This window comes from Typopeltis vanoorti, chromosome 18 (assembly GCF_054136105.1).
Source record: "Typopeltis vanoorti isolate ZY-2024b chromosome 18, IOZ_Tvanoo_1.0, whole genome shotgun sequence".
In the NCBI taxonomy this organism is placed as follows: Eukaryota; Metazoa; Arthropoda; class Arachnida; order Uropygi; family Thelyphonidae; genus Typopeltis; species Typopeltis vanoorti.
Window position 1 is genome coordinate 78,566,071 of NC_143566.1, and position 17,754 is coordinate 78,583,824.

The 17,754-nt window shown below is 37.4% G+C and overlaps 1 protein-coding gene across 11 annotated transcripts in view; it reads right to left on the reverse strand.

Annotated features, from left to right (window-relative positions):
* CadN (neural cadherin) overlaps positions 1-17,754 on the reverse strand; it is a 1,238,426-nt gene that overhangs the window by 130,763 nt on the left and 1,089,909 nt on the right. For all 11 annotated transcript variants that reach the window (XM_090407912.1, XM_090407911.1, XM_090407917.1 and 8 more), the window contains one exon: positions 8,531-8,711. In XM_090407912.1, the coding sequence (XP_090264038.1) occupies positions 8,531-8,711 (181 nt within the window). The remainder of the gene's footprint in view (positions 1-8,530; positions 8,712-17,754) is intronic.

Genomic DNA, 17,754 nt, shown 5'->3' on the forward strand with positions numbered 1-17,754 from the left:
CGTATAGGTAAAGATGACTTCTCCATTGCTTTCCCCTTGGTATCACCACCTCTTAGTCTGGCTCCCACTGACGAGGCCTCAATAAAGGTCAAAACCAGTCTAGGTAGTGGCCCTTCCCTTAATGCATAGCATTATACATGTCCCCAAGGAGATGTGATTTGCATTATGGGAGATACTAATACAAGGAGTGATGAGAATATGGTCCACCCTTACCATGAGTTGCCTCAGTCCTGAAGATACTTCAAGTGAAAACTTTGTTTGCTTACACTTGGATAAAGGATTAAACTAAATTTATTATAGTCTAACCAAGTGGAAAAAACTTCCAAATATATTCATCATTTCTATTTTCGTTTTATTTAAAAGCTCAAAAACTGACACTAGAGTATAAACTAGACACTAGAGAACGGAATTATACAGATGCGATGGATTACATTTGAAAGGCTTTGGAATGAGAACAGTGGAGAAAGTGTTGTTAGATGGAAGTGAAGTGTGTTGTGCAAGCAAGAGATCAGAAGAAAGAGATGAAAGGAAAGATCAGGAGAGTGGTAATGAAGAAACAGAAGTGCTTGGCAATGAAAACAGTAGTGTGAAAGAATGGGAATGGAAGAGGAACAGAGAAATGTGGAGGAGGGGAGAGCCCAGGTAGACTGGGAGACATGGCATAGGAAGAGTGGATGTTGGAAGTGATAGCAGTGAATGTATGTGTGGGGATGATCAGCATAGAGAGCCTCCGTAGCTCAGATGGCATAGACAAAGCCCTTTGGTCAAAAAGACTGGGTTCGATTCCCATCCATGATGTAAAGAACCTTTATTTGGTCTCCTATGAAGGAGAAGAGTTTTTTCACTCAGAAACTCGGGTTTTTCATCCCTCAGAACATGCAAACCAGCCCATTAACACACACATGGATCTACAGTCATAAAATACACACTTGATCTCTCACTAGGAGGGCTCAACCAGTTCTAAGGGATGGTTGAGGAACAGAGGGGGGGGGAACCCTATACGAATAAATAAAATAAAATCATCATAAAAATGGAATAGATAGAGATGTGGGTGGGGAAGTTTTGACTGAGCAGATATATATGGTAAGTGATGATAAAGGTAATTAAGCAAGGGCAGGTGGTGGAGAAATCACAACCAACAAGTGGCTTGAGTAGGACTGGTTATAGACCAAAAAATGAACTGCTGTGTTTCTTAACAAATGCCAAAAGTACTAAAAATAAGGGAGATGAAATGGTTTCACTGATTGAGCTTATTAGCCCCAAAATTGTTGGAATAAGCGAAACATGGTTGAATGAAGATGATATCTCAACAGGAATAGAAATGGAAGGGTAGAGTGTTTGTTGTAAGGACAGAAAGGAGGAGAAGAAGAGAGCAGGAGTGCTGCTGATGATAGCAGGAGAATTATGTCCATGTAAGGTAGACATGAAACAGGGAAATAGTGGTTATGAGCAGATATGGTGTGAAGAGAAGGTTGACAGGAAGACATATTTAGTTGAATGTTCCTATAGGTCAGGGAATATGGAAGGGGATGATGAAGAAATGTACAAGCAACTTGGATTAGTGAACAAAGGAAGGCTAATTATTATGGCAATTATAATAATGGTGGTATAGATTGGAATGAGAAGAATAGCATTGGGGAATAAGGAAAAATGAATTTCTCAAGTTCCTGAGAAATCTCAGGCAGAATATAGATAAGGGCATGTGAGTATTGAGAGTTTTAGATATGATCATTTCATCAGAGGATGTAATTGTGAGTAGGGAGTTGGTACTTTCTTCCAGTTAGTGAGAGTAATCACAAAGTGACAACATAGGTTGTGGCTAGTTATAGTAAGATAATGTTAATGGATGAAAATGGTAGTATGGTAACTGCTGTAGAAGTTGAAGTATTCGATGATCAATTTATAAGTGTGTTTCATCCTCATCAGGTTGAAATCATGAGAAACTAAGTGTAGAGGACATATGAGGGGATGGCTTGATTGCAAGTGAGCAGGAGGTATTTTTGAGGAAATAAATAACCATTATGTCAATAAGGTGACAGGATTTGATGACATATAACCACACATCCTAAGGGAATGTTTCAAGGATTGCCTGGATCGGCATGCCTGGTTAATAAGTCTTATAACAGGCACAGGTTCCAAGGGAGTGGAAAGAAGGTAAAATTGTTCCACTGCATAAAGGCGGCGATAATACTGTGGATACAAATTATAGCTAAATTTGTATATCTGGAGTTGTGGTGAAGGTACCAGAGAGATTGGTGAGAAGTAGGATACAGAATTGGGTTGATAGCAGCAATATTCTCTGTGGTTATCAGCATGGGTTTGTTAAATGCCGGCTTGGTTGGCTGAGTGGTTAGCGTATCTGCTCTCCAGTCAAAAGGCTGTGGGTTCGAATCCTACCATGGGCATGGATGTTTGCGATTGTCTGTGAAAATACTAGTGGTGGTGGTGGTTGGCGGTAGATGGCATTGGTGTAGATGATGAAGGTAGTTGCGGTTGGTGGAGACAAAGAGTTGTAGAGTAGGTGTCCACCCTCGATGAGTCTTTGAACTCCCTGGAGGTGTTATGTAATAATAATAATAATAATAAAGGAACATCATGTTTTACTAACGTTTTACTTTTAAAAAAGAACTTGTAACATTTAATTTACTGAGTTGTAAACTGTATTCCTTGGGAAACACAAAGTGGGAGACTATTGGGAAGGCATGAACTAGCAGGAAAAATTTGTTCTATAGGTTGGTGATTGAACTTTTTATTTATTCGTGTCAGAAGCAACATAGTTCAAATACACATACATTTACAAAAAATAATTGATTATATATTGGGATTAAAAAGAAAAGAACAACAACACAATTTACATCATAAGTACACAATGTAAAAATACATTAGAAGGTCCTATAAATTTTTGCTGCCCAGAATGTGGCCAGATCACAAGCATTAGGTGTCGCATTAATCAGATCATTCCTTGTACAACTAAACGGACATAATCTACATTTCAAGATGTGAGCCATAACTTGCTCCTCCCCACATTCACATAGGGATGATTCACATGGGAGTCCCCACTTTTTTACATTATCCTTGGATCTTCCAATGCCACATCGCAGCCTATTTAAAGCTTTCCAGGTAGTCCAGTTTTCTCTGTGGCCTGGTGGAAGACTTTCAGATGGTACACCCCAATCTGTAAGGTGATTGTTTCTTGTCTATCATGAAGCTAGTCTTGATTTTTGAGTGGTTCAGTAAGGTTTTTGGTGGTATGAAGAAAGATTTTCCTGGATTTTAACTGTTGATGGGCAGGTTGATATTCAAATAGGGGATGGTCTGTAGACACAGATGCCTTCAGCCTCTCCTTTCTAGCCACCATCTCGCGTCTAATATCTGGAGGCGATATGTAAACTAAACAATAGATATTTTCATGAGGTGTTGGTCTCAAACAACACCTCGTGTTGTTTGAGACCAACTGATATAGATCCTGCCATGCTAAGCATGACAGGATCTATACCATACAGGACACGTATTCTGCAGCCGAGTAACACAGAGCTAAGGCAGTGGTCCTTACTGTTTGAGCTTGTGTTCCCCAGGTAGTGCCGGATAGTTTCCGGAGAATACCATTCCTTGCAGTTACTTTATGTTTTGTATTTATACAATGTCTTTCATAAGTGAGAGAGCACGGTCTAAAGTTACCCCTAAATATTTAGGTGTTGGACAATGATCTAAGTGAGTGCTCTCCCAATTTATTTGTAATTTCCTTGTTGCTTGTTCTTTTAGAGAGCACAGACTTGGGTTTTTAGGGAATTAGGTTTCAAGTGGTTTTCACTATAGTAAGGGCTGAGTTCAACAGTGGTTCAGAGAGCTTTTGTTCTATGCTCTCAAAATGATCTGCCTGAGTGGCAATGGCACAATCATCAGTGCAGATAAAACTTTTTGTATCTTTGGGGAGAGGCTGGTAATTTATATAGATATTAAAAAGCATTCCTGTGTGGAAACACTGTAACCCCCCCCATCGGGCGTGTCCCCCCTGGTGGTGGATCGGGGAATGCTTGTCATAGTTTACTATGAGGGGTAGGAGAGAAATAAAATACTTCCCATGGACCAACAGGATAACACTTCTCTCATAGGCTGGTCTGGGGGCACTTGAAGGTGGCAGACTTGGACACACCTTAAATTTTCACCCATTAAAAAAAAAGAAAAAAAAAAAAGAAGAGATAGCTGAGCGGCCTAAATGGTTAACGACAAAGCGAGGAAAAAGGTACATGAGATACAAAACATGGAACATTAAAAGTCTACATGGAAAAGAAAACAAATTAATAGATGAATTAAAAAAAATCGAGATTGGAGCTGCTAGCAGTCAAAGAAACAAAAAAGAAAGGTCAAGGTTGTCAGAAAAACGAAAGATGGATATATACTTTTCTATTCAGGGGTAAACCCAAGAGAATGGAGAAAACAAGGGGTAGTATGCAAAATTAAACCAGATCTCAAAGAATATATTACTAAATGGCAACTAATAAATGAAAGGTTGTTGACAATCACTATAGATTTTAAATCAGATAACCAAGTATTCACTGTAATTGTTGCATATGGCCCAAATGATAATGTTAATAAAGAAATTAAAGATGCATTCTTTGAACTCGTACAAAAAACAACTGAAGAATTTCAAGGCCATATTATACTACTAGGAGACCTTAACGGCTGGGTAGGGAATCAAGTAGACGAGGAAATGAAACACGTGTTGTGATCACAAGGAGAAATAACCCAGAATAATAATGGAGAAAGAATAATAAACCTTTGCCTTACAAATAATTTAGTAACAGGAAATACTATGTTCAAGCATGAAGAAATCCATAAGTTTACCACGGAAGAGCCCAGTAGAAATGAAAAATCTATAATTGACTATGCCATCACACATAAGCAGATCATACTGGAAGTATACAAAAAATGCAAGAGTCTATAGAGGTCCTGAAATAGGCAGTGACCACTACTTATTAGTATTGGAAACAATCCATAAAATAAAAGTTGAAAAATGTAGAAAAAGTAGCAAGGGAATAAATGTTAAGATAAAGAACTACAAAATTTTAAATTTTAAAGAAATTTTAAAGGCATGCCAAACAAAAAAGTTCTGCCTAGGATACAGGAAAATGAAAGAAACCAGGATTTAACACATGGCTTTTGCAGATGATGTAGTGAGTCTAGCAAATACACTGTTTGCAGTGCAACATCAACATTTGGTATGAAGAAACAAAGACAGGAATATGACCATAAATATAAATAAAACTAAAACAACAATCAAATCTAGATACCAACCAAGACACATAATAAAAATAGAGAACCAACTGGAACAAGTTCACTCCTTTAAATACTTGGGATCATATATACAAGAAGATGGTAGACTAGACACAGAAATTAACAACAGGATAATGGGGAAAAGAGGGGGGGGGAAACAAAGCTATTCTATGCAATGAAAGGCCCACTCCTAGATAAGAAAGAAGTTACCTAGAATACCAAAATGGCAGTGTATCGTTCAGTGTTTGTACCAACATTAACATGCAGTTGCGAGTCCTGGTGTTTAACAACAGGAAACACAAATAAACTACAAACAATTGAAATGAAATATCTTAGGAAAGTGGTACAAAAAACAAGACTAGACCGAATAAGAAATCAAACTATAAGAGACAGCCTTTAAGTGTTGCACCGTTGAACCAATTCATAACACAAGCCCAATTGAGGTGGTTTGGACATCTTAATCGAATGGAAGAAGGAAGAATAGCAAAAACTGTACATGAAAGCAGAAAATAGGAAAAAGAAACATAGGCAGGCTCAGGTAAGGTTGGCAAAAGGAAATTAAAGAAAAATTGGAAAAGAAGGGATTAACTAGAAAGAAGCAAAAGAACAAGCCTTGGACAGGAACGGCATGGAAATCTCTTTGGCTAAATCTTGAAGCTTAAAAGCACAAGAGATCATAGACAAAGAAGAAGAAAAGCATTGGGGTGAGAACACTGCTTTGAGGGAGGCTGTTCTTCTGATTCCTCCAATGACTATGTTGTCCTTGAAATTCAACAAAATATCTTCGATTCTGAAGAAGGCATCTGATTAGTTGAGTTACCTTATAATCTTTCATCATTTTGTACAGTTTACTTAATAAGATGCAGTGGTTTACTGTATCGTAAGCAGCACTTAAGTCTATAAAAACTGCCCCTATTATTTTTCGGTTCTCAAAACAATCCTCAATATATCATGTTTGTTGAAGAACTTGTGATGCACAATTTTTCCCAGCTCGAAAGCCAGCTAGTTCAGGGATTAGGAGTGGATCAATTATCTTATTAGTTTTTCGAGGATCATTTGCTCAAAAATCTTATATGACACAATAGAGAGATATGTCTATAAATTTTTGGGATCACTTGCATCTTTCCCTGGTTTGAGAACTGCAATAACTCTAGCTCTTCTCCAAACTTTAGGTATTTTGCAGGTATCAATACAATTGTTGAATAAATTCAGCATCCAGTCTTTGGTCGCAGGACCAAATTCCTTGATTTGCTCAATACAAACTTCATCCAGACCTGCTGTTTTTCCTTTCTTACAGATGTTGACTGCCCTATTAAGTTCTTCCATTGTAAAAAGTTTGGAGAAAATATTTGTTTCTTTTCCATATTCCCTCTGAAGTCCTGTCTTTTGTATTCGAACTGGATTTATAGGTTTGCCACTTTTAAGAAATTGGTGTGCTATTTGATTTGCCAAGACGTTAGAATGTGTCGAAGTTTTGTTTGGGTCATTGCTGAGGAGTCTAAGTAGCCTCCAGGCTTTTTGGTTACTTCTTTCCATATCTATTTCATTCATTAACTTTATCCATTGTTCCTGTTTTGCTTCAGATATGGATGTAACAACCTGTTGTCCACCTGCTATAGTTTCATTACTAAAAGGATCTCTTTCAAATAAGTTGCAGTATTCTATCAGTTGATTGGGAGTTAATCCTTGGAAATAGTTAATTCTACATCCTCTTCAGATCGCTTCTCAGGAGCATTTCGAACGGCTTCAATGAATTGGTTATAAGCCTCTGGAATTGGGTTAATGCCCTTAATTTTCTCATTTAATAGGTTGGAAAAATTTTTCCCAGCTTGCCTTTTTAAAATTATATCTTCGTCTAAAGCGAACAATTTGTGGTCAGATTGCTGCTAGTAATTGAAAGATTATAGATCGATGTTGTGAATTTGGAATAGGTATACAAACAACTTTTACACACTGGTGGGCTACCTTCTCACTCACAAAGTCCAGAGAAGATTAACAAATGTGGTCAGTGTTCTTTGGAATGTGGAGTACAAGGACAGATTAAGAGAATGTAAATTGAAAACCTCATGAGGTGGAGAAAGGGAATATGAGTGAGATATGTAAGCTAGTCATGGTTGTTATTGGTTGACATGGAAGAGATTTTTCATAGAATGGGGGGAGAGAGGGGGGGTGAAGAACAAGAGGCCATTCCTAGAAACTGTACAAGGAGGATGTGAGCAGAGGAGTGAGGAGCAGGTTCTCTACATGGAGGCTGGTTGGTGAATGGAATGCATTGCTTGAGTGTGTTGTGAATGTAGACACACTGAATCAGTTTAAGTATGGTTGGATGAACTTTGTGTGCAATAATGTGTCCCTCCCATGATGCATCTCCAACTTCATGGAGATCAGATGTTAATAATAATAATAATAAAACTATTGCCAGGGGTCATTAATAATTTCGTATCATGAAAAGGGGTTGCAGATAAAAAAAAAAATTTAAGGACCTGTGTGATAAGGGGATAGAATTTGAAATTCAGGGAACATATTGCTGAAGTGGCTTATTCACAAGTTATTTATCCATACACTTTATAAGGCATTGATAACACATCTTCTAGAATAATGTGCTCAGGACACCTGGGTTTAGTAAGAATATGAAGAAACTTTAGAGGAGTATGTGCAAGATAATGCTAAGCTAGTGGAATGTAGATTATGAGATTATAAGAAATAAGAAGCGACGCTTATTTCAAAGCTCAGAGGATAAGAAGAGAAGATCATTTCAAAGTTCACAGAATGTGAGCTTATCTCCTCATAAAAAGATAAATAGGAGAGGGAATAAGATAGAATCATACATGATAGTAACGGTAATTTTAATATACGAATAGGTGAGAATTTTTTTCAATACATGACATTCAGGGAAAGAACAAGTGGTCATCTTGTTCTTTCCCTGATCTGATGGTATGTGGTGAAAAATTGCAGAATTAGTTACCAGTGGATGGTTAGTGTTTCTTCAGTGAATTTCAAGGGAGTTATGGTAGGCTCCATGCCATTCAGAAAACCACTGTGATGACTCCATGGATGCACTGTGAGAAATAATATGCTTCTAGTCTTCCTCTTTTGTGTAGCTTTACTACAAATGGCAATTTACAGTAAATTTATATATTAAAAAAAAATAGCAAAACTGAGCGATGCTGTTTCATACAAAATTTCTATTTAGACTACCACACACACACAATATATATATATATATATATATATATATATATATATATATGCATACCTTTATCACAACGAACTCCATACCACCCAGGATAGCATGTACATTTAGCACTATTATAAGTTCCTACACATGCACCATGTTCACAAAAACGAGTTACAGCACTGCTCTGACAAGCTTCTTCTGCTGGTGGACAACCTGGAGTACTCCCAGATGAACTGCCTGGGGAACCAACGTCATACATCTACATGAAACAAATACATACATACACCCACATATATATTAATATTGTAATATTAAATGTTATATGAATTCTTGCTTAAAATATTTTGCACAACAGTTTCATTGTCATAATTCCTTTTCTATAGTTTTAATGAATATTTTCAATAACAGTTCTGGGAAAAATATATGTTCTTACATAGGGTGTGGCAGTCTGAAAAAGTTAAAAAAACAATGCTTTAAAACTATGACATCTGTGAGATCCACTCTGCCATTTTCTATTCTGTTTCATTAAAAAATTATGGTTGTAACTGGCATTTTTTAATGAAATCAATTTCATGTACCCCCTGATGGACAGTGACCCATTTTCAAATACAGGAAACTGTATTTGGAAAGAGAAAGAGAAAAAAAAAAAGTTCTCGTCCCTATGTAAAGATTGTTTAAAAAACTATCAAGCCAACACTTTGTTCTAAGTGTTTTCGCCTCATAGATATTTCAAAAATTTCATATTTGATGTCCATAGATGCCGTATGGTCAATCCCACACCTCACCAGGGTTTGGGAGTAAAGTCTTCTGCTAGAATAAGTGGTAGGGTTGCAGATTCTCTTTTCACACAAAGTTAGTAGGACAATCCCAAACATCCATGCCCATACCAGGATTTGAACCCATAGCTACTTGGCTGGAGAGTGGACACCCTAACCACTTGGCCAAAGATATAAAGCAGGATAAATTCTTCTGATAATATGTTTACACTGAATTCTACTGAGGTAGCAAATATTTCTTTTAGTCTGAGGAAGAGAATTACTTGAGAAAAGTGTTAATTTTCAACTGAAGTGAGATGAGTTCATTTTAAAACTGGTCAATATTAATTTATTAAAAAGCCAAAGTTGTTTGTTACTCTTAGAAAGGATTTTGTTTTCTTTCTTTTGTTGTCAGAAAACCTGAAGAAAACTTTTCTTTATTCCTGAAACTTAAATGTATGTGTGAAAGAGAAAGTATCTCTTATGAAATCTTTTCTGGAATTCAGAGGGTTGAATTTCAGATGATTGGAGCAGAACTTGCATAGTATCCATTTATATAAAGGGAAATAAAACTGAATGATTTATTTCGCTTTACAATTCTTAAGTAAAATACAATTTTAATTAAGAATAAGTAAAATTGTAATATTATATGAAGAATTATAAAATAAGTAAAACAACAACAAGCTAGGTTCAGACCAAATAGTCAGGATCAGATTTTCACTTTAAAACAGATAGTTGAGAAATCATGGGGACAAAATGAAGAAGCAGAAAGGGAAATGGCCCCAGCCTAGCATGGAGAGATCACATCGAGTGAGTGGTATCAGTGGAACTAGCTGTAGATCCAGAAATGAGCTGTTGTGTTTGTATACCAATGCTAGAAGTATTGGTATAGGGCCATTACTGTTTAACTTGTATATTAATCATATTGGCGAAGATTTGGATGGAGATATTCAGTTGTTTGCAGATGATGCAAAGTTGGGACGAACCATAAAGAGTAGTGAAGATGTTGTGACCTTACAAGAAGATTTGAATAAATTGAGTGATTGGGCAAGGAAATGGGGATGAGAGTTCAATGTTGCAAAATGTAAGGTTTTAAAATTTGAAAAACAAAGATGGGATGCAGAATTTATGCTTGGTGAGAATATATTGTTGGAGGTAGAGGAAATAAGAGATCTGGGGGTGATAGTGGATAACGAGCTAAAATTTAGGGGACACATCACCAAAATTGTGAAGACAACACAAAGGCTTCTGAGAATGATGCGGAGGACACTGATGTGTAGAAGTAGGGAGATTCTTGTTCCGTTGTATAAGGCGTTGATTAGGTCACACATGGACTATTGTGCCCAGATTTGGTCACCAGGTTTTCAGAAGGATGAAGTGATGTTGGAAAGGATCCAAAGGTGATTGACTAAGGTAGTTTCTGACCTCTGGAATGTCAAGTATGAGGAAAGATTGAGAAGATGTAATTTGCAGAGTCTGATGAACAGGAAGAAGAGAGGGAGATATGATAGAGACCTACAAGTTGGTAAGGGGTTGTTATAGGATCAATGCTGGAGAAGTTCTACAGAAAATAGTGGGAGATCAGGGGAGAACCAGAGGTCATCCTTGGAAACTGTATAAAAGAGGGTGTGTGTAGGGGAGTGAGAGACAGGTTTTTTTCATGCAGAGTTGTGAATGACTGGAATGCCTTGCCTGAGAGTGTGGTGTCTGCAATAAGTTTGAGTGTGTTTAAGACACACTCAAAGTTATGATGAGATGTGTCGGTGATAAAAGGACCTCCCGGATGAGTCTTTGACTCCATGAGGTCTTGGGGTAATAATAATAATAATAATTTAAGTTTTGTACATCTGGAAGAGGCATATGTACAGATGTTAGGAGAAAAGCGCTTCAAACCACTATTTATATGGTGTTAATGAGACATTATATCAGGCAATAAATAGTGTATATTTGAGTTGCAAGTCAGATAGAAGTGAAAGTACAGGAACGTGGGCTGATGTTAAATTAGGTGTGAAAAAAGGGCGCACAATATCCCCACTGTCATCGATCATCCATATAGATCACATTATGAAGGAAAGCAGTATTAAACCTGATATATAAAAATTGGAGATATTACACTCAGCATGTAATTTTATGTGATGATGTTATACTCCTAAATAAATACAGTAAGAGTCTGCAGGACTCTCTGACTAAATTAACTTCTGTAATAAATTTGGTATGAAAATAAACAATTAAAAGACAAAGATAATGAAAGTGAAAATAATGGGTAACAGTTTAATGTGGAAAAGTGGAAGTCATGCATTTTTGGATAAATTGATTACAAACTGCTTGGCTGTGGTCAGCGTATCCGTTCTCCAGCCAAAAGGCTGTGGGTTTGAATCCAGACACGGGCATGGATGTTTGTGATTGTCTGTGAAAATACTAGTGGTGGCGAGCAGCAGTAAATGGTGTTGCTGTAGATGATGCGATTTGCTGTAGTTGGTGAACTGAGTGATTGAGATGGAGAGTTGTAGGTGCCCTCCCTCAATGAGGTGTCACATAATAATAATAATAAAATATGAAGAAACATTGAAAACCACAACAACTGTATCCTGGTATGCAGTTAATATTGAAAACAACATCAACTACATACCAGGTGTTAAGCAGTTTATGCAAGCAAAGCTGGTATAGTAAGAAAGTCAACTGATGAATTTATATGGAATAAGAGAGAAATTAGTCAAAATACTAACAACATGTATACAAGACAGTGTTCAAAACAATTTTAACTAAGGGATCTGAGAGCTGGGTTATAAATTATTATTGTATGGGCACCTCCATGGAGTCCAAAGTTTAGTCCTCATGGGAGACCTAAACTATTGACACAATATCTATCATACATCTCCTTGAGCCCATTAACAGACAAAGCACTCACAACTCTCTCTGACAAACCATTCCATTCTTTCACTGCTCTCTGAGCAAAAAATTTAGTCCTCAGATCCCTATTAACTACACTTTTACTCAACTTCCAGGGGTAACCTCTTGTTCTGTCCCCTCTAGCCATGTGCTGAAACATTTCATTTGCATTAATTCTATAAAACCCTTTAAGTAACTTGAAATGTTTCTCTTATATTACTTCTTTTTTTATTGTCAACCAACTCCTACAACCCACTACAGGACTTTCACTCACCTCTGGATCCTTGTTAGTGTGGTTTTTCAATATCCTATGAACTATCTTGGCAATATGCTCTCTAAATTTCAACTCTTTGTTTACTACCACCCCAAAGTCGTAGTTTCATCTATTTCCTGGACTACAGTTTGTAACTGATTTATCCCAAAATGCATGATTTTACTTTTCCACTTAAACTGTTACCCATTATCTTTTGCAATACTGACAGCCTATTTTAATCATCCTGGGAACTCGCTATATCGCCTGGATTTACTATTACTCTACCTAATTTTGCATCATCAGCAAACTACTAAATATTTTCTCTCAGGTTATTTCCTATATCATTTATGTACAAATTAAACAGCAGTGGTCTTGCAGCACACCAATAGTCATCAGCTTTTGCCTGAATTCTACTCCTCCATATACTACTTTTTCATATCTGTCTAGCAGCCACCCTCTTATCCACATAACCAGCGTCATATCCATCCCAATTTGCATAACAGAGTACCATGTGGTATTCTGTCAAATGCCTTTACAAAATGCAGCAGAATCATTGTGTAGCCATTCCCTTATCCAACTCACCTGTCACTACATTATAAAAAGTTAGTAAATACTAAGGCATGATCGACTCTTCACAAAGCCATGCTGCTCCTCACAGAGTATCATATTCCTATCCGCCCATTCCTGAATTCTCTTTCTGATCAGCTTCTCCCGTACTTTTACCACCACTCTTCAAATACTGATTGCTCTATAATTTGCTACACTTTTAGTCTTAGAGTCTCACTTATGCAAAGGAATTATTTTGCTCTCTTTCCACTCCCTTGTAACTCTGCCAGAGCTGAAACTTAAACTAAAGAGCCAAGTTATGACATTGCAAGATCACTTGCTCCTTCTTATGAAGTGAGCTGATATCTCATGGCTGTATTTACATTGAGATTCTGTAATAACTTAAGAACCTCTAATTCATCCACCTCTGTTCAACACCAGTTCCTATCCTGTATGTCACAGCAGCAGTAACCTCACTCAGATCATATACCCTTGAAAAATGGTCAGTCAGCAACTGAACTATTTTGTCTGCTTATGTCACTCAGCCACCACTGCACTCCTTATGGTTATTCTCCCATAGTCATTCTTCCTCTTACTTGCTACACAGCAAAAAAATTGGGATTTCCTTTGGTCTGCTTGGTTGGTTTCTTATCATAATCTTATTTTGCCTTCCATACCATATTGGCACCTTTCTAGCCTGACTCTTTGTACTGTTTATGACCTTTCTGGTCACCTTTTTCCTTACAAACTCTCCACAATAATTTCAATTTTTTCAGCTCATGCTTAATGATACTACTCATCTATTTAACTCCTACCTAATTAACCCTCCTAACCTTGGGTATACAATCTGATATTTGCATCCTCCAGATGCCTCTTAACTACCTCCCATGCACTACTAATATCCTTTCTCTGCAGTTTTTATGCATGGCACAGCTTCATGCTTTCTCCTAAGTTTATCATAATCACCTGCCTTGTAGTTCCACATATGCTTCTTAAAACAATATTCCTCATGCTTTAAAATATCCCAAGTCCAGACTACATGGTCATTTTCCCCAATCAGAGGCAATGTGGCCACCTTGGTTATGGATAGCTGTTCTGATGCTATAAAAAAGATTGAATACTTTAATGCCCCAAGTTCCTCCATGACATGCTACCTCAAGGAATTATCTCTTAGTATTTGTAAAAATTACATTTTTTTTTCCTGCCATGCAATCTTTTTTTATTTCCTATCTCCATAACTGAAGTTTCCCATAATAATTTCTCCACCTGCAAACATTGTACTAAATCACTGATGCAACATATCTTCCTGATTATTCCTAGAATCTCCTGGCCAATAGCAGCAAACTACTGTATATTTTGTATTATTAGCCTCAATATCACAACAGACTGCTTTAAAAGAACAGTCACTTCCCTATCTGTCTCCTATTCTTTTTGGCTGCAGTTTAATCATCTGCTATCATCAGAAATACCACTTCCCCATCCTATTTTCTCTATCTTTCCTGAAAATACTAAATTCTGGCAAAAGGAGAACTGATATCCCCTTGTAAAGGAAACTTGTTAGGAGGTCAATGCAAATTTTGAGGGTACTGTCATGTATTCTGGTAGAGAGATTGATGATCTCTGAAGTCATAGTTAATGGCAAACACCTCAGCATCACTGCCTGCTTGATTAGTGAAACTGGAGAAGTGAAGCCAATATGAGTTGTGGACAGTGGTGTAGCTAAAGCTTTTGCTGCCTGGGGCGGTCCCTGAGTTTGCTGCCCCTCTTAATACACAAAATAGTCAAAATACTACAAAAAAGTCAAAACGACGTATAGGGAAATAAATTAAAACACTATGTTTATTTTTGAAGTAAAACTTTAATTTCAACATTCTAAAATGCTATTTTTCTTGCTTTTCTGTTAGCAAAATTGTCAATGACATTGTGAAGTCTACTTCATAATAATGTAGGTAATTCTTAATCTCTTTTATTTAGAAAAACTCCTCTCACAACTAACAACACTTACAGCAATTGTGAGGAAAATTCGCAGTAGTATTACAATATTTAGAAATGAGTTCTCGAAACTGTATTTTAGAATTAGCTGCAAAAGTTCAAAAAGGTCCAAAGTGCCATCTGTGGTGGACCGCCCCCTCTGCCCCTCCCTAGCTACGCCTCTGGTTGTGGATGTCCCCAAGAAGGATGACCTCATTATTGGGTTATTTTGACTGTTGAAAGTGAAGATTTAGAGAGATAGTTGAAGAGGTCAGAATGGTTAACAGACTTTGAAGAATAGATGAGTGATAAAGAGAGCATATGAAAAGAGCAGGTTGATCTAGTAGGGAAATTTTGAGCCACATCAGATCAAACAGGGGATTCAGAGGTTTTGCAATCTCTGGCATGGTATGTCAATTCTGATGAATGCACATGTGTTGCCTATGTAGCTGAAAGAATTGTGTAACATGTAGTTTGGGTACCTGAGGTGGACAGTGGTTGTTGAAGTTGTAAGTAAGGAGTTCTGATAAGAACGATAAATCTTAAATTTAGTTTAATCCTTTATCCAAGTGTGAGCAAACAGTTTGCACCTGAAAGTATCTTCAGGACTGGGGTAAGGTAGTACAACACCGGGAAACTTGTTGCAAAGATGGATCAAGCTAACATCACTCCTATCTCAGGCTCAGAATTGGTATCTCCAACTATGGGTCTGACTCCCACTGAAGAGACCTCAATAAAGGTTGAAACTGGTCTGGGTAGTGGCTCTTCCCTTAATGCATAACATTATACATATCTGCAAGGAGATGTGTTTTGCATTATGGGAGATACTGAGATAGGAGTGATGTTAGCTTGGTCCACCTTTGCAACGAGTTGCCTGGTGTTGTACTACCTTACCCCAGTCCTGAAGATACTTTCAGCTGCAAACTTTGTTTGCTCACACTTGGATAAAGGATTAAACTAAATTTATTATAGTCTAACCAAGTGAAAAATAAACTTTCAATAATAAATCTTGTTTAGCTAACTGTAGCTGGTGTACATTGGTTATATTGCAGTTGTTGGCCTGAAGTAGATATGGAAGCTTTTTTTTTTTTTTGGTAAGAATTAATGTTGGTGGGTTGTTTTTTTTGGGGGGGGGGATTTGATTTTTATGCTTTGATTTTTGCTTTTTAGGATTTCTTTTGAACTTTTAGAATTTTTGTGATCTACAGTAAGGTCACATTTCTTTGGGTTGTGATCCATCGTGTGTAGTGAGGTAGAGATAAAAAAAAGGAAATGGGGAACGCAGTGAGAGGTGACACTCACAAATATACAGCTCACACAGAGGGAAACTGGTGTCTTGTCCATACATGACCTCAACAGTTTTCCCTACAGCTACTGTACTTGGTCTCCCTGTAGTCATGAACTGGCAAAATAAGTGGCTACAGGATCTGGTGCTAACTAATGGGGAAACCTCCAGATTTGTTACTAACTGGTTCACTAACTAGTGGCTAGCCTGTGGAACCATTTTACTGCTGCACCCTTCAATGGGGGAGGGTCCAGGACCCCTAGAATATGATTGGCATATCATTGAGGGTATCACTCTCACTGCATTTTGGAAGGGAGTGGAAGAAACCAGAACCGTTGCTCTATTAACCAAACATGTTGCAGCTACTTCAGGTGCAACCATACTCTAATGAGAAAGGTGGTGGTATTTCACTGGGCAATGAAAGACACTTACCACCTAGAGTGGACATGAAGAGGAAAATTATGACTATCATAGAAGCTATTTCTACTTCCCACATAAACAGTGGGAAGAGGGATGGTGAAAAAATTTTTAAGTTGATAGCAACAAATGTTTATGTAGGCATGTAGGTCTAGTGTATGTGGTCCAGTCTTTAAGAAGGAAAAGTCATCACTAAGCATGTATTCAACAACCCTTCCTATAATGTTAGTATGACCTCATGATGCAAAACTACCATGTCACAGAAAGTTTTGATTGTGGAAGAATATGTGACGATTCTGTTGAAGAAAAATGGGTTCTTGTTAGACCATCTGAGTTCTTGTTTTGTGAGTCTTACTCCTCTATTATCTCTTGTGCCATATCCCAAATTTTCCCTTAGGGTTTCATGTCAATTCTTGCATACCAATTCTAGTATTAAAGTCTGTCATGACAATTCTGAAATATGTTCTTTTATTTTACATAAAGTTGACATCAAGACAGAAAGTCTTCAATTTCTCTATCAGTATGACCTATTGTTGGCACAGACTGGATGACTGAGAATATAGCTTTTTGAGATCTGGACAACAATATTTGCTATTCAATCAGATACATATATATGTCTTGGATTTTTATTTTTTGTGAAACTGTGAACAGCCATTGTACATCTCTTCATTCCTCTAGAGCAGTGGTTCCCAAACTTTTTCCCCTTGTGTACCCCTTTTAAACCCATTTCTATAAATTGTACCACTTGTTTTTAAATACTGACACTTTTGTTCAGTGCCTATCTTAATGTCAAATAGTTTACTTTATTTGTTTTTCTGCCATTACTGATTATTTTTTGTGTAACCCTGAATGGCACAGCATGTACCCCTGGGGGTGCGTGTACCACCAGTTGGGAATCGATGCTCTAGGACATTGGCACAGGAGAGTATGTTTTCTTTTTCTTTTATCTTTAATATTACTATTATTATTATTTGACACCTCCAGGGAGTCCAAGGACTCATCGAGGGAGGGCACCTGCTCTACAACTCTGTCTCGACTACTCAATCCATCAACCGACCACAACTACACTAACGCCATCTACTGCCAACCACTAGTATTTCCACAGACACCACAAACATCCATGCCCAAGGTGGGATTCAAACCCACAGCCTTTTGGCAGGAGAGCGGATACGCTAACCACTCGGCC